Source organism: Eublepharis macularius, chromosome 6, assembly GCF_028583425.1.
Source record: "Eublepharis macularius isolate TG4126 chromosome 6, MPM_Emac_v1.0, whole genome shotgun sequence".
Lineage (NCBI taxonomy): Eukaryota > Metazoa > Chordata > Lepidosauria > Squamata > Eublepharidae > Eublepharis > Eublepharis macularius.
In genome coordinates this window covers 118983965-119007660 of record NC_072795.1, presented here as the reverse complement: position 1 = coordinate 119007660, position 23696 = coordinate 118983965, and the positions used below count along the sequence as shown (strand labels likewise).

Sequence of the window (23696 nt, the reverse complement as noted above, 5' to 3'; positions counted from 1 at the left end):
ATCATGATATGGCACAAGGGTCAAGAAAGAAGTCGTCCTCTCCCCCAGGCATGTTCAAAGTACTTTTCTGGGTGTCAGTTTGTAAGCTGACATACTCATTAACAACAACAATAACATGAATAACAACATTCAGTTTATATACCACCCTTCAGGGCAAATTATCACCCACTCAGAGCGGTTTACAAACTATGTCATTATTATCTCCATAACAATCACCTTGTGAGGTGGGTGGGGCTGAGAGAGCTCTGGAAGAGGTGTGACTGACCCAAGATCACCCAGCTGGCTTCAAGTGGAGGAGTGGGGAATCAAACCCGGTTCTTTGGATTAGAATCCCGCCGCTCTTAACCACTACACCAAACTGGCTTTATGTATTCTGTCTCCTTGTGGAGAAAATTTGAGGATCACAAAACTCAGCAGGAATGCCCATATTTTTAACTTCTCTATGCCTACCCTGAAAGAAAACCATATAAATTCATCAATATTTATGTTGTCTGTGTTTTATGCTTGTTCTGGAGACATCTCTTTTGAAGTTGAAAGGGAGACGGGGGGGGGGGGTGCGTGCGTGCGTGCGTGTGTGCGTGCGTGCGTGTGTGTGTGCGTGTGTGTGCCGACACACATGCATAGATAGATATAGATACAAGCATACACATATATGAATGTAAAATTTACATTGAAAGAGGTTGTTAAGGCAAGTTATTATGATATAAGCACAGGATCAGGGGGCATTTCAGTTGAATTATTTCAAGTACCGTTCTGTGTCAGTAGCTAAAATATTATTGGGCGTCTTTTCTTCAGCAAGAACTTAACATGGTGTTGCCATAAACATACACTGAATGGAAAAGTGGTAGTAACGGTTTAAATTTCAGTTTATGCCAGCAGAAAATTATTTCCGATTGTTTCACCTTAACAGAGTGCACCAATATACATAATTAGCGTTAAGTGAAATTTCCTAGATTTTCTTGAACTTTTTTCCTCTCTGTTAGATTGTGTCTTTTCGGGGGGTGGGACTTGTTTTTTGGTTTCTTTTCTCACATAGGTGTGGCTGAGGAAAAAAAATTGTTCCAAGAGTCTTTTGTTGGCTCTTACTTAAACAAATTGTGCAGTTTACCTGTTCTTTGTGTCTCCTTACATTGATCCATTGGACCTTTTGTGAATAGAGGAAGGAGCAAGAATAACAAATAGAAATAGAACATCAGCTTTGCAAACAGTGCCTTGGTTTTAATTTTAGCAATCAGGTCGCTTTAAAATGTCATTAAAATGCCACATAATAGTGCAGAGACATCGAAGCAGTCACTTGGTCATGTGTTTTACTGGAAACCAGTGGTTTGATATAAAGGCTGATCTGAGACACTTCTATACACCTTGTTACAAAAGCTGACCACATCCTGGCACACAAGGAAAGTGTAATTTCAGCTCGAGACTGAGTACCCCAATGTCTATATGAAGACATAATGTATCATCCTGCTGTAGAAACAATTCCTGCCAGCTGTACTGTGTGACATCCGGGGCAGAATATTAGCAGCCCAGCACCGCTATAAGGGCCTACTCTAATGGTTAGAAATATAAATGGCTATGTAATATTCATATGGGCAGGGCTTTTTTTCTGGGAAAAGAGGTGGTGGAACTCAGTGGGTTGCCCTCGTAGAAAATGGTCACATGGCTGGTGGCCCCGCCCCCTGATCTTCAGACAGAGGGGAGTTTAGATTGCCCTCCACGCTGGGCAATCTAAACTCCCCTCTGTCTGGAGATCAGGAGGCGGGGCCACCAGCCATGTGACCATTTTCAAGAGGTTCTGGAACTCTGTTCCACCACGTTCCAGCTGAAAAAAAGCCCTGCATATGGGTCAAATGGAACAAGTGATGTGCAGTTTCTGGAAATGTTGAAGCTATTGGGAAAAAGTTTAATTGAAATTTTATTGTTCTATCAGAATCTTTTAAAACTCTTCTCTGTTCAAACAATGCTTTGCAAACCAGCTTCAGACTACTGTTAGGACACTAGATTGGTGTCTTCCCTCAAAGCACTCACCTAACAGCAAACCATGATTTATTCCAACTCTGGTTTGCAAACCAGTTTGTCATTATGTTTTAATCACCAGGTGGCTGATTTGTGATGGGCAGTGGCTCTCCAAAGTTTCGGGGAAGAGGTATTTCTCAGCCCTGCTAAGACCGAGTTAAATAAAACAAGATTTTAGTGGCACTTTGAAGACTAACAACCTGAATTCCAGCATAAGTTTTCATGAGTTAAAGCTCACTTACATCAGCTCTGTGCTTGATGAAGTGAGTTCTGACTAATAAAAGTTCATGCTAGAATAAATATCATCAGGCTATGCGGTGCACTGGACTCCCATTTTATTTTGCTGCTGCAGACTAACATAGCTACTCATCGGGAGTTGTCTAGGGCTGAATCCACATTACCTCTGTGCGTCCAGAAACTGTATGGTAAAGCCAGAGTTTTATCATAGAGTTGCCGGTGATTCCCACTATCATTGCAAGTGTCAGCATTGTTGTTAGTGACATCACCAATGTCACTTAATTATGGAGCCCAGTGGGTGACCTTAGGCAAACTCCTCTCTCTTTTAGCCTAATTTACTTGACATGCAAAACAAATGAGAATTCCACCGGCAAACAAATACCAGACAAAATAACCAACCGGTAGGCACAATCGCAAACAATCAGTGGTGATTATGAAAAGTACATAATTTATCAAGTGCAAAAGTGCAAAGTGCAATAAATCAATTCATGTACAATAAATAATCCATAAATATGTACAAAATGCATACAACAAGTATTCATACAGAAGATATTCCAAATCCGCAATCCATATACAACGATAATTCTACAATTTTAACGCTCACATGAGCAATCTTTTAACAAGGTGCAGCGAGTACATGGGGTAAAAGAGCGCAGGTGACCAGTGTCTCACCAGATATTTGCCCAAGAAGAAGACGTGCAAAATGGGAATTGGAAATCTTGCCCCGCATCAACCCGTCGGCTTTTGGCCCCTTGGCGTTTATACCCCACATGGGACTGGTGGTCACTTACCTTGAGTCATCTAGGTTCACCGCAGTTGCGCCTGCTTGTACTCCTTTATTATTGCACCTTGTTAAATGATTGCTCATGTGAGCATTAAAATTGTAGAATTATTGTTGTATATGGATTGCGGATTTGGAATATCTTCTGTATGAATACTTGTTGTATGCATTTTGTACATATTTATGGATTATTTATTGTACATGAATTGATTTATTGCACTTTGCACTTTTGCATTTGATAAATTATGCACTTTTCATAATCACCATTGATTGTTTGCGATTGTGCCTACCGGTTGGTTATTTTGTGTAATTTACTTGACAGGCTTGCCATGAGATGAAAATACTAAGTTGAGTTCCTTGGCAAAAGGTAGAAAACAAATGTCATAAACACACTTCCAGCTCCAGACTCCTTGGGACATTCTGTGGAGTAAGAAAAGGGTGTTGTACCTTGTAACTGTTGTTTTGCTGCCTTGTAGGCTTAAGAGGCTCCTGCACCCCCCAAACAACAAGCTTCGCTTTTTCTTCCTCTGATACTGTTTGTCAAAATCTGTTCTTGCAGAACAAAGAATTGTTTTGAGTTTTTTGCTGCTTGCTCTGTGGGTGGATAAAAGGCACACTGCTCAGAACGGATTCCTTTGGGGAGAACCAGTCTAAAAATTGCATTCTTGCAAGTTGCAATACAGTGATTAATGTCGGTCTCCGCACATGACTCTTTGGAACACAGCATTAGAGCCATACAGAATACGTTTCTCCTTTGCTGAACTGCATCAATGGAGGGATTAAAGCTCGTTGGCCCAGTTATAGTGCTTGGTAGAAAACATACGACCCAAGGACTGTGCACAGCTCCTAGGGCACTTTGGTGTGGTGTATGTATCCTGTTAGAAGCCTTAGAGTGGCTTAAAGAAAAGAGATTGTTTCCGACCCTGGTGGGTACAGTTTGAGAACCAAAAGTTTGAAAACATGACAAAATTTACAGAAGCATCAGGAAGGAGGGGAGGGGAGTTCGAACAGAAGCCCCCCCCCCCCCAACACTCACGATTCCTCTTTAGGGCAAATATTAGGTTGCTCGTATTTTGAGCATATTGCTCATATTTCGATATGAGACATTTGTAGAAACATGATAGGCTGTCTATTTGTGGCTTAGCATCATTCCTCTGCTATAATAATAGATACGAAGTTCATAATTAGGTTAATTTTATTGTTTAAGCTGAAATATCACAACTTTCTAAATGTATACATCTCATATACATAGATACTGGAAAGTTCATATTGTCATGGGAGCAGCTGCAGCACTGTGTCAAGTGAATAAATAACTCATTTGTCCCTGTGATAGAGGCATCTGGGCTGGACCATTTCAGGCCTGTGGCTTACATGATTAAGCGCTCCTCCGTGCAAAATTCTCAACAGAAAACTGGTTGACAGGGAGGAAGGTTCTAGTCCAGTCTCTTTCTACCTGTGCAAGTTCTCTGTATGTTAGGGGTATTTTTAAACATAGAAGGTTTCAGTCATGTGATCCCCTCTTTGTTTTACAGTCCAAACATAAGTTTACCACATTGGAACCTAGGCCTATCTCTCTAGGCTTCCTGTAGATACTTCATGTCACTGGTGTTTGTGTGTGTGTGTACTTATGCAGGAGGGAACATTTGGGTTGCCAGGCTGAGCCTGGTAACTGACAAGAGGGCTAGGAGGTGGAGATGTGGTGGGTGCTGTCAGCAATGTCACTGACTTCTGGTTTTACCTGGAAGTGAAAAGGGGTAGCTCTAGGAATTACCAGAAGCTCTATGGTAAAACCATAGTTTTATCTGCTTTTACCTGGAAGTGACATACCAATGTTGGTGACATCGCTTTTTCTTTTGGTGACATTGCTTGCAAACCTAGAGAACAAAGAAGCAACCATTGAATGTAGTTAGTGAGTGAGCATAGCTAAGGGCTAAACTAGATGTGACACCTGCAAATTTTAAAATGATTTTAAATGCTGCAGCACATTTGTTTCCTTCCACAACCCGCACGTTTTTCAGTGTTGGAAAAGCTGCAGTAGGGTGCAACTGTTTCCACATCTAATAAGGCATAGAGAGAAGGAGAGTGCCTCAGACTGCTACACTTTGGGCCCGATCAGGATTGGGCTCTTGCAGCATTTTTAAATGACTTTAAAATAGTGGTGTCGTTGGGACATGAAGATGACGTCATGTCTAGTTTGGCTCTAAGTCTTTGTTGGTGTTTGCTTCCTAAATAAAACAGAAGTCCAGTGGCACCTTAAAGACTAACAAGATTTATTCCAGCATGAGCTTTCGTGAGTCAGAGCTCATTTCTTCATTTGCTATGAGGAACAAATCACATTCCACTTTTTTAAAGGGAACATTACAGAAGGAGAGGAAAGAAAGGGGAAGAGATGGGAGCAGAGAAAGGCTTGGTATGAATCCAGTCATAAATATTTCCAACCCAGTCATCTGTGTACATATAACAACAACAACAACGTTCAATTTAAATACCACCCTTCAGGACAACTTAATGCCCACTCCGAGTGGTTTACAAAGTATGTTATTATTATCTCCACAACAAAACACCCTGTGAGGTGGGTGGGGCTGAGAGAGCTCCAGAGAACCGTGACTAGGCCAAGGTCACCCAGCTGGCTACAAGTGGAGGAGTGAGGAATCAAACCCGGATCTCCAGATTAGAGTCCCGCGCTCTTAACCACTACCCCACTACACCAATAAACTATTGCAAAAAACCAAACAAACCCAAAACAAAACAAAAACTACAACCCATTTTTCCACACAGGGAAACCAGCCCTAGAGCAGTCACCCCAGAACGGTGGAGAGAGTGGAACCTATGAAGTGAGTGTCTTGCTTGCTAGAAATAATGGTGAGGCCTCCTCAGGAAACCTTCCTGGGTAAGCTGTGCTTCGAAAAGAAGATGGCCCAGCGCTTAACATTAGAAAGAACAAAGCGCAATCTTCCTGAAATGTATGTGAGAGTGTTCGCTCCTCTGTTGTGAAGGTCGTATCAATATCTTGGTTATTGGGTCACATGATCCATCTCTTTATGCCGTCTTTCATGAATGGCTGATGATGCAATGCTGTGGCAGTTCAAAGGAGATCTGTTTCAGTTCTTGTATTCCTTGGATCAGCAGTCTTTGCATATGTATCTGTATCTTCTCCTCAATGAATTAGATAGTGTTTGAGTTATGCTGTGTGCTTACTTTGCCAAGAAACAGGCTGCCGCCTTATTTAGGCTTTGCCCATTATCTTTTCATAGGTGCACTGTGCAGGCTGGATGATTTTGGAAAGAGGTCAGTAATATCCCAAAGTGGATCATTAAATGGCAGAGCATTGTAATGTTGTAAAGATTCAAAAAGCTGCAGTTTAGCATTGAAACTGCATTGTTCTGGGAACATTTAGTGAATGTGATCAATTAATTAACAATTGCAACAAAAGTTGTGAAAACTTTTATGTGAGCTATTAGGGAGATTTTGTCTCATCATAGCTAATAAATAACACTAAACAGCTTGTCCTAAACCAAAATTCCCCAAATGAAACTGGAACAGTGTGGAATATGTTATACAAATGTATTCAATGTGCATATCTTTCAATTTCAGTCTGTAAGAGCAGGGTAAGAGGAAATGGGGACATGAGGAGAGGTGATCAGATAACTGTGTGGATCTAGTCCTTGGCTACTGGAATCTCAGCACCGCCATACACAAATTTTCATGTGAGATTTTGGCAGAAGCGCTATTTCAGATTTTTTAAAAATCCAGTATCATATGGAAAAGACACATTTTCTTTTAAAAATAAACTATGACCTTCTGTGGGTTTTATTTTACTTATTTATTTTATTTATGTCGTTTATGGTCTGCCTCTCTCACTGAAACTCAAGGCGGATTACACAGTGTGAAATTAGTACAGTCAGTATCAAGGACAATTTCATAAACAATGCCATGGGGTAAATAAACACAAGTTTACAAAGACATAGCATTAGCAAGAATCCAATACAGAGTTGAAGAAATCCTGAAACAGAACATAAGCAATTCTAGGGCTGATATTTCTAGGGCACATATTTAAAGCAACAGATAGTATGTAAGGCAACATAGTGGTGAAGTCTATGGTTCCTAACTCATTAGTGGAGCATCTGAGACCCCCTCCCTACACTGCAAAAGCCTTTTTGAATAATTTGTGCAATGCGTTATATTTTGCACTAGAAGCCACATTCTGTGTCACTGAGAGTCAAGCTACAAGTGACGCCTGACACAGGTTGGACACTTGTCAGCTTACCTCAAGTTTTGATGGGAAATGTAGGTGTCCTGGTCTTACAGCTTGGCTCTCCATTTAATTAAAGTTTACAGAACCCCCCCCCCCCCCACACACACACACAGCGGAGGGGAAGAGGGGCACCCAGCAAGAACCGGATGCCTGTACTCCCCTCCTGACCGCATGTTCTCCCTCCCATAGACTGCCGCTCTGTAAACTTCTGTAAGCTGCAAGACCAGGATGCCTACATTTCCCATCAAAACATGAGGGAAGCTGACAAGTGTCCAACCTGTGTCAGGTGTCACTTGTAGCTTGGCTCTTAGAGTTCCTGACAATAAATGCCCAAACCTGGCTAGGTTGATCCTTATGAGGCAATTGTGCTGTAAAAGATGCTATCCATTGTAAGGCTGTTGTTACTCATGAGATCCACAGCAAAGAGCTTCACCAGGGTAAGCGTGTGCATGACCCTACAGCACCTCTATTAGTACCAGTGTGGTCCATCAGGTGCTTAGTTTGTGCAGATCTACCATCAGCATACAATTTTAATTTGGGGACAATTGAGGGAGTAGAGGAAGGAGAGAAGAGAAGGGAAATCTTAAAGATAAAGAGAGAGCCTCCATCTCATTGCTTTCTCCCCAGAATGCAAAAAGGATAGGGAAGATGCCCTGACATATTTTCTGTCACATTTTTATTCTGGCCTTCCTCTATTTAATCTTCGAAGCCGCTCTGAGTAGTAGATTAAGCTGAAAGAGCGACTGGCCCATGGTCACTGAGTGAGTTTCTTGTTTGGGTCACAATTTGAATCCAAGTCTCCTAGTCCTGTTTATTTATTTGGAAAATGTATCTGTCACCTCTCCAAAGACTCACTCGGGGTGGCTCTTTCAACTAAAACTGTACAGCAAAACCAAACAAGCCAGGGCATAAAAACAGTGTAAAGCAGGCACTGAGCAGCTACAATGATACCCTCCGGGCTTTTTTTCTGAGAAAAGAGGCGGTGGAACTCAGTGGTGGAACTCAGGACCGCACAATGACGTCACTTTGGGTCAGCTGGAACAAGGGAAGAGTTTTTTAAAGTCTAAATCGCCCGCTGCGAAAATGGTCACATGGCCAGTGAACCCACCCCCTGATCTCCAGGCAGAGGGGGGGTTCAGATTTCCCTCCATGCCGCAAGTGGCATGGAGGGCAATCTAAACTCCGCTCTGTCTGGAGATCAGGGGGCGGGGCCACCAGCCATGTGACCATTTTCAAGAAGTATCAGAACTCCGTTCCACTGCGTTCCCACTGAAAAAAAGCCCTGGATACTCCTAAAAAAGGTGAAACCCCTTCCCGCCCCCAGTAAAAAAAGCCCATGTAAAAAGAAATGTTTGGGCCTGGTGCCTAGAAAAGTAATGTAAGCAGGACCTGACTTAAGGGGGAGGGCATTCAAAAGGTGAGGCACCACCAGTGAAAAAGCCTCGACTCTGGTTGCCACCCAGCTCACCTCAGGAGGAGGGTGAGGTACAAACAGGAGAGCTTGAGAAGAAGGTTGTAACTGGGGGATGAACAGTCCTAAATAAATGGTTTCAATCCTTTTCATGCAGGTGAGGATAACGAAGATTCGAATGTACTGATCCTCAGCTATCCCCAATACTGTCGCTTTCGTTCCATGCTGAAACGTATTCAAGACAAACCAGCTACTATCCTAACAGACCAGTTCGTATTAGCCCTGGGGGGCATTGCCGTAATCAGCAAAAACCCACAAATCCTTTACTGTCGAGATACGTTTGATCACCCGACTCTTACTGAAAATGAAAGCATATGTGATGAGTTTGGTAAGTCTCTTTTCCTTCTAGTACTTGCTGCAAGTTAAAAAACCACTTTGTTGTCGAGATTGCTTTCGAAATGCATTGTTTTCCAAAGTGAGCAATATAATGTATAAACCTTTCCAAAATAACAAAGCTGTTTGTGTTTTGAATGATAAATGCCAACAGTGTTCCATCTTCTATTTGGCATCCAAGGATGGAGGCTGTGTGTTTCTAGCCATTGGCAACCATGGTATTAAACCATGGTTCATCACAAGGAAAAACACATAATAGGAAATTTGTGTGCCTTGCTCAGTTAGCTGGTATAAACTTAAGAGACATTAGTATGCCGAATGACTGGGCTTCAAAGGTCACCTGTACCATTGGCTCTTAAACTTTTATGGACTGTAAGCAACACTTTGGGTTGCTTGTTCTTTGTGGCCCAACACATCCCCTGGGTGCAACGACTAGTGTGCAAGCCTTCCAAATAATTACTGGGTAGATGTGATCCACTAAAGTGCATGCCGCCAAGGGCAACAACTGTGCATGTAGCCCAGAGGCCCTCTTCGAAGTGTCCACTACTGATGCCCTTGTGGCAGAAGATGCAAACTACTTTTCAGTTTATTATATTAAAGCTATAAAGCAGATAGCTCCTTCAGCATGAACTAGAAAGAAATCTGCCTCTTGCAGTATCATTGTTCTCATGGGGTCTAGAGGTTACCCGAAAATACACCAGAAAATTAGAATCAGTAAACTTCTATTGAACTTTCGGCCTTTCATAAAGATGGTAATTCTGACAAACCAGTGTTTGTCAGAAGTTACAGTGTGTGTCTGTGTCTGTGTTAAGGAAGCCTCTCCGTATTGTGTGCATACACGAGGCCGCTCACTTGAGAAGTTTTCTTTAAAGCAAAAGTGGATTCTGCCTGGCATGTCATCAGAACCAACTCTAAAAAACTTATACTCAGAATTCAGAGAATCTTTGCAGTTTTTAAGCTGTTTATTTCACAAGAGTCCCCATGATTTTGGCAGCAGTGTGCATATATATGTTGTTTGAGGACTTAAACTTCGGTGGAAATGTTAGAATTGTTAGATTGCAGAAACTCGGTGGCACAGAGATGGCCTTTCGAAATGCGTTGGTCATGTATGGGGCTCCGTAGATGGCAGCATGCTCTTAGAGCCTTGCAGGATCCAGCCAGAAGTATGTGCGCAGAACTTAGAGCCAAGCTACAAGAGACGAATTACACAAGGAGGAGCACATGAAGGAAGTTGCAATGTTAGCCGGGAAGCTGTTTTAAAAGAGATCGGAAGGCTTTGTCAATTTCCCCTCTCTACAGAGCCAGCAAAAACTCTCCTCAGAGAGTTTGTTAATTTCCTCTTTGCCTCCAGAAGGCTCTGTCAGTTTCACCTCCCCTTCTAAGAGGCAAAGAGGAAATTAACAAACCCTCTGAGCAGCTTCTTCCTGGCTCTGTAGAGAGGGGAAATTGACACAGCCTTTTGATCTCTTTTAAAACTCAGCTTCTCAGCAAACATTGCGACTCCCTTCATGTGCTCCTCCTTGTGTAATTCATATCTTGTAGCTTGGCTCTTGGTCCTTAAAAATTTCCCAGCCAGCATGATTGGACTGCTTTTTTCAGATTAACCAAAGTGCCTCAGGGTATACATCTGAATGTGTTTCAAAGCATGTCTTCTGTATACGCACTTGGTAATGCTTGTAATCGGAGAAATGTAATTTCTATAATTCTTTACCTGTGCTGTGAAAATCAAGATTTATTAGCCATATCACCAAGGAGATAAATACTGCAGCTGAGGGCAACCCTCATAGCATCACACTGAAAAAAATTTGAAATTCATAAATCTTTTTAATATAGATACTTTGGTGGGGAAGTGTTTTAAAAAGAATCTGTAAGAAAAAATGCTGCTTATTTTGCTTCCTGTTGTCCTTGGTATTTATTTTATCTATTTATTTACAAAATTTACCCATGGCAACTGTCTGTGCATTTGAGGTAGCTTATGAGAAAAATATAAAATCATAACATCTACAACATGTGCTGTAAAAAGCGAAGGGAAATGAAGTATCATAAATTACCATTTTAAAAAAATATTTTCATAACATTCTTCAGCACGGGTCGATAAGGATAATTACAGTCACAATATGGGATGTTCCAATATAGCAAGAGAATCAGCTTCTCAATGGGTCAATCAACATAGCAAGAACTAGCTAACATACAATGTATACTTCATATCATAAGGTTATAGTGTTTTACATAATTTTAAAGAAGTCTAAGACCTCTCTCTCTCTTTCTCTGAGTTTAAATCAGGGGTCTGCAGGCTGTAGAACCAAATGTGGCTCCATACAGAATAAATAAAGTGAAATCTTTAAATTAAGTTGTATTGAGTGGGTAGATGGGATACTAGAATTACTAGTATATGAAGGGAAAGGGAAAGATTTTTATGGGTTGAAACTCGGAAGGGCTTCTTAGTGATGCTTTACAGAAAGGGAAATGATAGAGATGAACAGCTCTGTTCTATCTGCTGTTTGCCGTTGGCCACCGTGGGCCCAACGATCATGCAGGATCGTGCAATACACTGGCAAGAATATGTTACGAGCTTTTTATGCTACCAGTTTTAACTGTTTTCATTTTATGCTGTCTATATTTAATTGTTATACTGTATACTGTATTGCATTTCAGTCTGGATGTGATCCGCTCTGAGCCTGTGTGAACAAACAAACAAATAAATCCAAGTGCAAACCATGCACTAGAGTTATCATTCCCCCGGTGTGAGTGGGGAATCCTCTGCTCCCAGCCTCCCGCCCCCTCCCACTCACCTGGCTGGTAGAAGGGAAAGCGCGGGGAACAAGCCTAGGAGCCCCTGAACTCTTCCTTGCTGCACCTAGAATTATAAATTGAGGAACAAAATGAAAACCAATTTCATCAAACCAGCCCCTGTGGGGGCCTTCCCGTCCTTGTCCTGCCAGGAATGACATCCCAGTTAGGGCTCCAGGGGACCTGGCAACCATACCATGCACAGATTTATGCCACTGCACTAAAATAATCTGTGCTCCTGGGTATAGTAACAGTTATTGTGAAACCTTGTTTGAGCCTTAACAAAAGACTCAATGACCCATGTTTGGGCTACAGACTATTGATCAATTTGTCAATTATTAGTAATGTTAAGTTGTATTTTTTGGGCTATGCAAATGGACTTCCGTTTACTGTCTCTTTGATGACCTTCTGCTCTGAATTTGCTTTAGATATAAAGGGTTGCTGATCTAAATTATTAAAACAAGATTCAGCAGCACCGATCTGTCTATTACATTTGTATCCAGGCTTTCCTTCGGAGGTCACAGCAGCACACATCACTTTCCATTTCTTCTTAATAATGATGGTGTGAGGTTTGTGACAGAAAAGTAGCCCACGATCACTCAGGGTGTGTCATAGCTGAACAGGAGCTGGAACCTGGTCTCTTTGGTTCTAGGCCAACCTGCTAAGCTCTGCACCCTACAGTAGGAAAAAGGTCCTACAGTAGCCTACCTCTGCATGTAGTATGTGTTAGGATTAGGGCTGCCATTCCCCTGCCCGGGGCGGGGATCCGCTGCTCCCACCTCCTTCCCCCAACCCCACTTACCTGGCCAGTGGGGGGCACAGCATGCGGGGGCGATTCAGCCCTTGGCGAGCACAGGAGCGCACTCTGGGCCACCCTTTGACCAGCGTGATGATGTCACTTCCTGGAAGTGACGTCATCATGCACTTCGGGAATGCACGTGTGAGTGCAAAGTTCCCAGTCCCCCACCGGGGGACTCAGGATATATTCAATGTGTAGCAGAGTAGCAGAGTTTGCACATTGGACATAATGAAAACACACACTCCCAGAGTTAAAAAAGGGTTACATTGGAATAAAACAAGAAATGGCTAATTGGCTACATTGTGCTAGCTTCTGAACTAAACAGAAACTTAAAGCGAACTAGACTGTTAGAGACTCATCCTGGAGACTGGCTTAGACTGAACAAAGAGCAATACAGTATATCTTTCTAGTTAATTGCCCCCCCCCCCAAATAAACTGGTTGCCCAATAGAGAACTCTAATCCTACTTCATTAAGCCTAGAGACTCCCATTCCTTTGGTGGGAAATCTTACTCAACAGCTAAGTGGTTACATGCAAATAAGTTTTGTAACTAAATAAAATAAATAACAGTTTAACTCTTTCGTGACTAGATGCAAACACTTTCTAATTCCCAGCAGTATGCTTGGCTAAACTGTTTCTGCATTTCCTTCTAACATAACTAAAGTTGCCAGCCTCCTGGTGCTGGCTGGAGATCTCCTAGAATTACAACTGATCTCCAGCCGACAGAGATCAGTTCCCCTGGAGAAAATGGCTGTTTTGGAGGGTGGACTCTGTGGCCTTATACCATTCGGAGGCCCCTCCCCTCTCCAAACCTTGCCCTCTCCAGGCTCCACCCCCCCAAATCTCCAGGAATTTCCCAACCTGGACCTGGCAACAATAAAAGTAACTCATTCTGATGCACATAAGTGGTTATGATCACAATCTTTCAGAGCTACAGCTGTAAAAATGCTGCTCCTTCCTCTCGATGGCTAGGTTTCCATAATGTGAGGGAACCTGGGTTCTGGAACCTTACCTGGGTGTCTTGCACCTGTAATGCAGCCACTGTAATGCGGAAGCTGCTTCTCTGTGTTAGTAAGTTGATATGTTCCTAACTAAGACAGGGTGACCTGGTGGCAGATTAACATTTAGACGGTCAGCTGAAAGACATTGTAAGCCACTTTGGATACACATAGGGGGGAAAGTGAGGTATAAATAATAAACATAAATAAACTTAACTGATAGAGTTCACAGCTCACAGGAGTTATGCTTTTCACACCTCCATGAAATATAATTGCCCATCACAACTGCACTAAAGAATTTAATATGGAATTTTAAAAAATCTGATTGGTAATTAACTTTTCTGCTTCCAGTTATTTCCAGCTAAGCACGTAGCCACTGATCTCCTATACATGATATATTTTTGCCAAGATCAAAAGTGTTTATGTTTCCTAAATAAAACATTTACTCGACTACAACTGCTGGAATCCATGTGAGAATATTATCGTGGGCAAAGATGTACACACATTTTATCCAATGGGAAGTGGACCACACCTATACTTAACAACCCACAGAGTTTAATTATCACTACAGCTTATGTCACGCTGGTATCAGCCACTGATAAAAGGATCAGAGTCACAGCTTTTACATCTAGTTATCACCAACAGTACTGTAACAATGTAATGATTATCACCAGTCATTTTAATACTAATTGCTCTGGGTCAAAGGGTTGCTTTTCTGGTGTTGTACACCAGAGCCAGTGTGGTGTAGGCAGTGTTTAGTGTGTCATATTAGGACCTGAGACACCCAGGTTTAAATCACCACTTTTCCATGGGTGAACTCGGGCCAGTCATTCTCGTCCTCGTCTACCTCACGGGGTTGCTACTGCAAGGATGAAATTGGAGGAGGGGAGAACAATGTTATAAATTGGGAAGAAAAGCGAGATGCAAATAAAGTGAACAGAGGCAGGGATCAAAAACAATACTTTCACTGATATCTCTTTATCATCAACTATCGATTTAAAGCAACAATAAACTAAATGCTAAACAATACACAGATAAAAGTAGTAGCAGCAGTATTAAAAAGTGCAATAAAGTCATGAACTAAGAAAAGAGTAGCTAAAAATGAGGGTGCACAGAAAAGGGAACACATGCTTGGTTTTTACCTAGCACCTAAAACTGAACAGGTATAAGCCTATAAGCTAAATAAATATTTCACATTGCTTGGCTAGCTAATGGGGAAAGGACTTGGTTTATCTGAACTGAGATGATGACTCATCATGACAATTATGAGCGAATCTCTTATGAAGTTTTGATTGACCAGCTGTTGTAAAAAGAGCTTAATCATATTGAGGCTTATTTCAGGGGTTGGTTCATCCATTGGCTTGCAGTGGAGCAGTGGTCATGTTGAGAGGCCTATTGTGAGAACCAGCTCTTCCATATGGGGACTGTGCATATAGTCACCAGGATCTGTAGTAGGGTTGCCATTCCCCTGCCTGGGGCAGGAGATCCCCAGATCCCACCCTCCCTCCCCCCCCACCCACTTACCTGGCTGGTGGGGAGGTGTGCTCCCAGGGTTGCCCCTTCCACGAGCAGCATGGTGCGCCCCTGGGCAGTGGGTGCACTCCCACTCTGTAATAGCTGGTGGCAGCAGCAGCAAGAGCAGGCCACTCTCACTGCTGCCATCTCTCGCTGCTGCCACCTCTTGCCACCATGGTCCCTGTGCGCCAAATGAGAGCAGGCCACAGTCGCAGCAAGAGCAAGTGGTGGCAGTGAGAGCAAGCAGCCACGATCATGGTGAGAGCAGGTGGTGGCGGCAACAACGGCCCCCTTTGACCTGGGGGCGCCCTTTGACCCTGCGTGATGATGTCACTTGCAGAAGTTAAATTAGTGCGCAAGCTGGGAGAAGCGAGCCGGGTAAGTGCCAGCTCCTAATCCCCCGCCGGGAGACTACAGGGACCTGGGGATCCCCTGTTGAGGGACTCCAGGTCCCTGACAACCCTAATCTGCAGGATTGTGGTAACACGGGGGTGGGGTGACTGCCCTGTAGATTTCAGCTTCCACACATGCAACCTCCACAGAGAAATGCCATTTTTCATAAATGCTGCCTCAGTGTGAGTGTTGCCCGTGCTTTCTTCTGAAGTGCTTATATGAGGGCAGGTTTTAGGTGTGAATAGGCTCCTATCCTGAGGGACAGATGTAAGAGATATCCCATTTATCTGTCTGTAAACTTAAACCTTAAGATTTGGGGCTGTAGTCCTAACATTTAACTCATTGGAACCCTGTTTACATTCATGGGGCAATTCTGGAAGTGGTTTTTGTTCTTGTGACCAGAGCACAGTGGTTGTCATGGCATGCCTTGGCCATTTAGCAATGAAATTATTTAATTACCCAGTAAAAAACATAGATATCGCTGACCCTGAATTATATGTAGTTATAATCTGATTAAATTTCCTATGTGTATTTTGCTGTCATTTTAATCAAAATACAAAACAACAAGGCCCGCTCTCCTGATTAGGCCTCAGAGTTAATGAGTTAAGCAGAGCTTAGTAGATACTGGACACAGTTGTGACAAACTAAAGTTTGCAGGGCATGTTAAGTTACTTAGTAGAATATAGCAAATCTAGTCTTCCGTATTTAATTTTGGCTCTGTATTACCAATGGCACCATGACAGTTTCAATACATTGATGGCATGCTGCTGATAAAGCACCGTTTTATCCTTTTTCACCCCCACTGACAGAACGATAAAACGTACTACTTTGGGTTATGCAAACAGTTTACACCGATACCATGTAGATTGATGCTGCATGTATAAACTGATGACAGCTAAATCTAAACACAGGCATGGTGGTACAGTAGATAAATGGATTACTGTTAGGTACTGTTGTTTATCAATCAGATGTGGGGGGATGTAGAGACTAGATTATAGGAATGTGAGTAAAATTCTCCCAGCATGTAAAAATAGTCTAGATGTCTTCAGCCTGAGGGAATCTTAATGTGCTTTATACTAAAATAAGGTGTTTATGAAAAAGACGCCCACAGAGGTTTGGTCAACTTATAGGCCATGCTCAAAAGAGGAGTTTATCAGGAACCAAGTAAAGGAAATGAGACGCTAGGGGTAACAAGCACCTAAAATAGATATATTTTCTACACAAGTTCCATATTAAACATAACCCAGGGGTCCATGAGGTAAATATTCTGGCAATAAAATTGCTGTAGATCAAAGGGCTCAGGCTGAAATGAGAAGTAAGAAGAGAGTGTATTTATTTATTTATATGCTGCTATCATACAAGTGTCCTCAAAGCAGGTTTACATAATAAAAAATAAAATTAAAACATCACAAAAAAACATTAAAAATTACAAGAAAAAAATGAAAAGCCAGAGCAACAGACTTAAGAATTAACATCCAAATGTTTAGCAGAGTAAAATAATGTTTACTTTTCTCTCAAAAGAGAGAGAAATACATCTACCAGTAGATCACGTTACACTGTGAAAGCCTTGCTCCTCCTAGCATTTAAAAAAAAGGGCTCTGTGCCTCTGATAGGGTTGCCAACCTCCAGATGGGGACTTGAGTTCTCCTGGAATTACAACTGATCTCTAGACTACAGAGATCCCCTGAAAAAATGTCAAATTTGGAGTCTATGGGGAACTCTATGGCATCATGCCCCCACCGAGTCCCTCCCAAAAAACTCTGCCCTCCCCAGGCTCTGCCACCAAATCTCCAGAAATTTCCCAATTACGAGTTGGCAGTCCTAGCCACTAACGAGAGAGGTGTGGCTACTGCTGCAAACAGCATGCCGCTTCTTCTTTTCTCTACCAAATAACATATAGCAATACAACATGTTGTGAGATGACATCGATGCGCTCAGAATTGCCCTGCTTCTGCAAGTGGTAATGAGTGGTTGTATCAAGGCGGGGAAATATGTCCCGTAGTTCGTTTTCACTGTGTGTGGCCAAGGATGAGGATGGATCTTAGGACTCTAGCTTTGGATGGCAGTCATGTGCCTGGCCTCAGTTCAAGATCTCTTTGAGATATAAAGTGGGCTATAACTCTGAAAAATCCACAGAAAATAAACCTGACAGAGCTGGTCACTTTATCTGCACTTTTTCTTGGGTTTCCAGAAAGTCCAGATTTCCTCTCTCTCTCTCTCTCTCTCTCTCTCTCTCTCTCTCTCTCTCTCTCACACACACACACACACACACACACACACACACACACACACACAAAAGTTACACACACACACACACACACACACACAAACACAAAGGTTACTACAGGGAAGTGTGAAAGTTATAGCAAAAATGAGCAGTAGGAAGCTCAAATGTCTTTTTACTGTATTCCTGATGAATCCCTATATCTAGATCACTGTAACAAAGTTATCTTTGAATAACTGTTTCAAAAGGGGAATATTTTTAGAATAAGTGCACCACTCAGACCAACATCAATTTAGGAGTTACCATGTTTAGCCACAACATATAAGAGATATATTCATGCAATATCCCTTATACAAATTAGCTGTGGACTTCTGGAAGATGATAGCGATCCCATTTATTTTCATTTTTATATGATCTGAGGAAATTTACCAAAAACAAAATCTATTGATATTTCCAGTCTCACCTTTGGTGCTAACCAAGATGCAAACCAATGTTTGGAAAAAGATTTGTACATGGATGTATTTGTAAAATTCCACCATTTGAGATCATCAAATACAATAAAGCCCATACTTACTAAAAATCTCTGTGATGAAGATGCCTAAACTGTTTCATGTATTGTGTTGTTTAGTCAAAAATATTAAAGGCACACTGTGAATTGTAGCCCCTAGTTGACAGAGATAAATGAAATGAGGTTCCCAAAACATCTAGACAAAGAAACCATTCTCCACAGCATATGAACTGCTATACATACTCAAAGGCTTTAAGAAGGAGAAATTTTTTTCCATCAAGCCTTCTTTCAGTATTTTTATTACGCAATTTAAACAAGAACATTTTGTTCATCTAGGACTTTTTCTCCCTCTCTTTTCTGATCTGTGAAAAAAAACAGAGCAAAATTTAAGAAAAAAGGGGAGGGGGAATTATCTTATTTACTAATAGCCAACAGCCCTGATCTGATGATACTTAAATCTGGAGACTGGCGCCATGAATAGAAAGGCAGATCTTCCTACACTCCTGAAAAATGCCCCTGGTTTGCAGAAAAATCTGAAATCTAAAAATAAATAGATTGATAAAAAATAAATAAATGATAAAAGGAGTGCCTGTAGCTTTAAGCACCAGATGCCCTTTGGGCTGTTACTAGGCAACCATAACAGTTTAGTTAGTATTGCAGGCTTGGTTTCTGTCAGGAAAAGGCAGGGGGAGGGGCAGGGTCCTTTTTAGGGCTGTTTTAGCCTTTGAGGGAGGACTCATTGGGGCCAGGCCCAACATCAACCATGAGGCAACAATATCACATGACTTGCATGACTCATCCAGGCCCGGCTGCTTGCTACTGTTTAGCAGCAGCAGCGGCAGCCACCCCCCCCCCCCAGGTCAGTGTAGTGTAGTGGCTAGAGTTTCACAACAGGATCTGGGAGACCCAGGTTCAAATTGCCACTCTGCTGAAGCTCACTGGGTGACTTTGATCTAGGGTTACCAAGTCCTCTTACCCTCCCAGCAGAAGCTGGGCCATAGGGGAGAGGCTGTGGAAGGGGGAGCGAAAGATGAAGACAGGGGCAACGAAAGACAGGTGGGAAGCAAGAAAAAAGGGAGAGGCTATGGAAGGGCAGAGAAAGGAAAGAGGACATGCTGGGGAAGGGGGAAATGAGATGCTCCCCCACAAGTCCTTCTGGGTCCCCCACTTGTTTCTTAAAAATTTCCCCTAAAAGGTAGGGCTAAGAGTTATTTATCATTAAATTGCAAAGGGTAGGCTGGTTAGGATTGCCAGTTCTCACTGATGGGTGCTATCAGAAAAATTTTTTTTTTACTGCAGCTAATGCAGCTGCAACTGACAAGCAGGTGATTTATGAACACAACTTTATAAAAAATCATTGTGTGTACTCATTCAAATGCAGTCACTGTCTTTGATTGCCACCAAAACAAACTTGTCTGTGAGAGCAGTCCATGCACAGAGGGTTACACTTGATCTCCTTTTCCCATGCGCAGCTCTACATGCATGGAATCTTACCACACTAATGCCACACCATTGCATCTTATGTACTTAGGGTGAACTCTAGACCACACCCAATACACTCCTGAAAACACATGTTGTAGGGGAAGATTGGAAGTGATAGAGTAAGTTTATCTGCCATTACTAATTTTGCTCTACAAGATATCTTTTTAAGTCTCCAAGGAAGATTTCCCCCAACATCATTAGAAAACCATCAAAACTGATGGCCCTTTTATAGCTCTCTTACAGTTTGTCAGTGACCCAACTGCCTTACAGAGGATCTCCCAAACCACATGTCTTATTGGAATGCAATGTTTTTGAACTCTTAAACAACTGCCCCATGGATCTTCAAAACTGGTATGAGTCCTGCTTTTCTGTGCCCTTCTGCAGTCCTGTGAAAACATTAAGAGATCTGTCTTGCTGTCTTGTAGGGATGAGTGAAACAAGGCCTGATTTTCCAAATTAAAAAATGTTGTATAAAATTGCAGGGTCCACAAATGTTCCAGAATGAGTAATAGAAACCAGCTCTTTCCCAGCGATCCAGAGGGCAGGCCTGTATTACTACCAACTTCACCCCTTTATGTAAAAGGCCACAAACAGAAGATCAAAGGGGGCTGATTCTTCATCATGATCCTATTTTATTTGCATTCACGCATGACTAGACTCCATCCATGCACTCATTTCCTTTTAAACACCCACATCGGCTAAGATGGTAAAATATTCCTTGAAAAGATTGTTTTTTTCTGGGTAAGCGAGTAATTTCTTTTAAACAGAAAAGGGTTAGTAAAGAAATTTTACAAGCTGGTTATGATTCAGCCTTTGGTTAATATTCTTGAGTAAGCTTTTGGAAATGCACATACTTTACTGCCCAATAAGGGAAATGAAAAATGTAAGGGTCATTAAGTTCTAGTAGATGCTTCATGGGCTTAAGCCATAAGGAGAACTGCTTATGTGACTGGGCTGCAAAGGGGAGGCAGGCAGGTAGGAAACTAAGTTATTGTCTAATGTCCCACATCTTGTGTGCCTAGATTTTTGCAAATAATTAAAAACAGGGCCAGTCCACACAAGCAAAGACATTACTTAGGTTTCTTGTTATTTGGTGCTTGATAACTTGTAGGGGAACTGGAACTGTTGCAAACCGTGTTTGAATGATGCAAGGAGACAGAAACATGTATCTCACGTGTGCCTCTTGCTGATTGATCCTGCAGTTAACAAGGGGTGGGACATGCAGATGTGGAACAACATCATGGCTTTTACTCCAGCGTGGACTAGAGCCAGCTTTATCAGAGGCATCTAGCCCATGAAAGATTATGCTAAAATAAAAAAAATCTCATTACATGTTTAAGGTACCACTGTAGTTTACAGCTGCATCGGAACAACATTGCACGTTGTGCTATTGTCATGCTGTAGCAGTTATTTCCCTGTGTGAACAAGACAATCCAGTTGGAAAGGTAGTGTAATGAATAGTACAATATCTAGCAGTGTGTGGATACGTGCAGCCTAACATAGCTACCCTTCGAGAATTTGCGAACTGGGCAGTTTTCGCCTATATTCTCTTCTCTCACACACACAGACTGGTTTACGCCACATAGCCCATGAGGTTGTTGTTTCTGGGTAGCCCTGTCTTATGTGCTTTGCGACTGAAGAGGGTCAAAATATTCCTTGGCTGTTACAAAAAGGAGTATCTTCTCAGTTGGTGCCTCAGTTGAGGAATAATTACTAAGCAGGCAGTTTTCTGAGGTTTTAGCACCAACTGAAAGCTGGTCATTTTGTTGACTTTGCTGATCCCACACCTCCAAGGTATGAGCTGGATTATTTCTATTTGATTTTATGTAACCTGCTTAATCATTAGGTTTTATGATATGCCCTGTTGTCAAGCCGTTTTGTCAGTCCTGCTGTTTTTAAAGCTGCTATATAAGGTTTTGCTGTTTTTAGCTATTTGGATTTTGAGTCGTTACCTTGTTGTGTTTCTATAGGCTTGTATTTTAGATTTCCTGTAAGCTGCTCTGTAAACCAATTTGATTGAGGAGTCATGTATAAATATTTCAAATCAATACCACCACCACCACATAGGGTTGCCAGATGGGGTCCAGCCTAATACCGGTCCCTGGGGAGAGGCGGGGGGAGGATTTACCTTTCACACGCGCACTCCTAGGCAGTGTGATGACATCACTGAAGGAAGTGATGTCATCCCACCAACCCCCACCCCTCCCCAGCTGCAGGAGGCTGCCCAGGCTGGCTGGCCACTCTTGTGTGGTGCTATGCCTCTGCAGGAGGCCACCCATGCCCAGCCCTGCGTGTCTGGCTGCTCTTGGGTAGTGCTGAGCAGCCAATAAGGGTTGGAGGAAGGGCTGAACCCAGGCCAAGTGTCCTGTATTCGGGGGATTGTTTTTCCAGACTGTCCAGGCCAAAAACAGACACCTGGCAATCCTACCACCACCACCACTAACAGCAACAAACATTTTTAAAAGTTATGGTATTTTTAGCAATGGGATGTGATTCAGATATAGGCATGCACTTAAGAAACCCTAAGCATCTAGTTAGCTTTCTTATATCAAATCATTTATCACCATGCAAGAGGTACATCACAAATAATGTTTTCAGCTGGTTTTCAGGTATTGTACACAAGTAAAAACAATGATAGAATCTCTGCTTCCACTCGAAGCCTTTATTAAAAACATGGTTATTCAACCTTCTTAATATTAGCTCACTGAACAGAAGACCATACCATGCATTCTAACTACATAGATCATTAAAGGAAAGGAGTTACACAAGTTCAAGAAAATCTATTACCCAAAGATAAGCAGCTCCTGATCAATTCAACTTCTCATATTTACAGGGTTTCAGAACCATCTCCTAACAATCCCTAACTCTCCCTCTTGATAAAAGCAGCATACATTCTTGGTTAAGTAATGATTTTATAACTTCAAACATGATACAAGTTATCCCTATTCAAAACATCTTTTCAAAGTATATAATTCATTCTTGCCACTTTTTATTTTTTTAAAGTTTCTCATGCTTATGAATATCTTTTGGCCCTCCATCAATGCATCTAGCCATCTATCCTTGAAAGGAAAGAGCCAAATGGCTCTTAGCCTGGGGATCATGCCTGGGGACCCTGTAAGGTTCTCCCCCACTTTCTTTTATAAATAGACTTCTCTTGTTGCGTTACCATTTTTGCCCTCAGGAGACATTAGGTCAGGGTTTGGGGGGACAAGATTCCCTCACAGAAAGCAGGTTCCAGAGAGAAAATCTATTTTGTACAGCAGTTATAAGCAGACTTCTCTTTTGGGAAGAAAATGATGACTACCGAAGGGCCATTTCCGGTTACCTGCTAGGTGTGTGCAATGTTTGTTTTCCCCCCTGAGGACAAGAAGGGCTTCGTTTGTCATAAGTGCATTTATCATAAGCGCAAGTTGATAATTACTAGAAGAAAAAGTGAAGAGTCTGGAGGAATGGATTAGTACCTTCCAGGAGACCAAAGAAGGAAAGGATTTCATCAACAAAAGTCTTCAAGCCCTGCAAAGAGATGGGAAGAGTGGTGGAAGGAACAATAAAACAGAATATTTTCCTAATGAATCTCCTCAGAGATGGACAGCATGAGCCAGAAGGTGCAGAGCAAGACGGCACTCAGTACCACTGGAGCTGACAAATGGATTTCCAAGCATTCAGTGATGTGACAGAATCACTGGCAGATGTACAAAAACACCAACAACAAGTACCTGAAAGAACAAGTAGCGATGCCATGGAGATACAAACAAATAACATTAGAAGGAAAAGGAAAGTCTTGGCGATTGGTGGCTCTCTGCTGAGTGGTATGGAACGTTATGTGTCCAGGCCTGACCTCATGGTTCGAGAGGTGTGTTGCTTACCAGGGGCAGAGATCACGGATATCACAGTCCAG

The 23696-nt window shown here is 42.2% G+C and overlaps 1 protein-coding gene across 1 annotated transcript in view; it reads left to right on the top strand.

Moving 5' to 3' along the window:
• ARID5B (AT-rich interaction domain 5B) overlaps window positions 1–23696 on the top strand; it is a 258476-nt gene that overhangs the window by 113010 nt on the left and 121770 nt on the right. The window contains exon 4 of the mRNA XM_054982619.1: window positions 8855–9085. Within this exon, the coding sequence (XP_054838594.1) occupies window positions 8855–9085 (231 nt within the window). The remainder of the gene's footprint in view (window positions 1–8854; window positions 9086–23696) is intronic.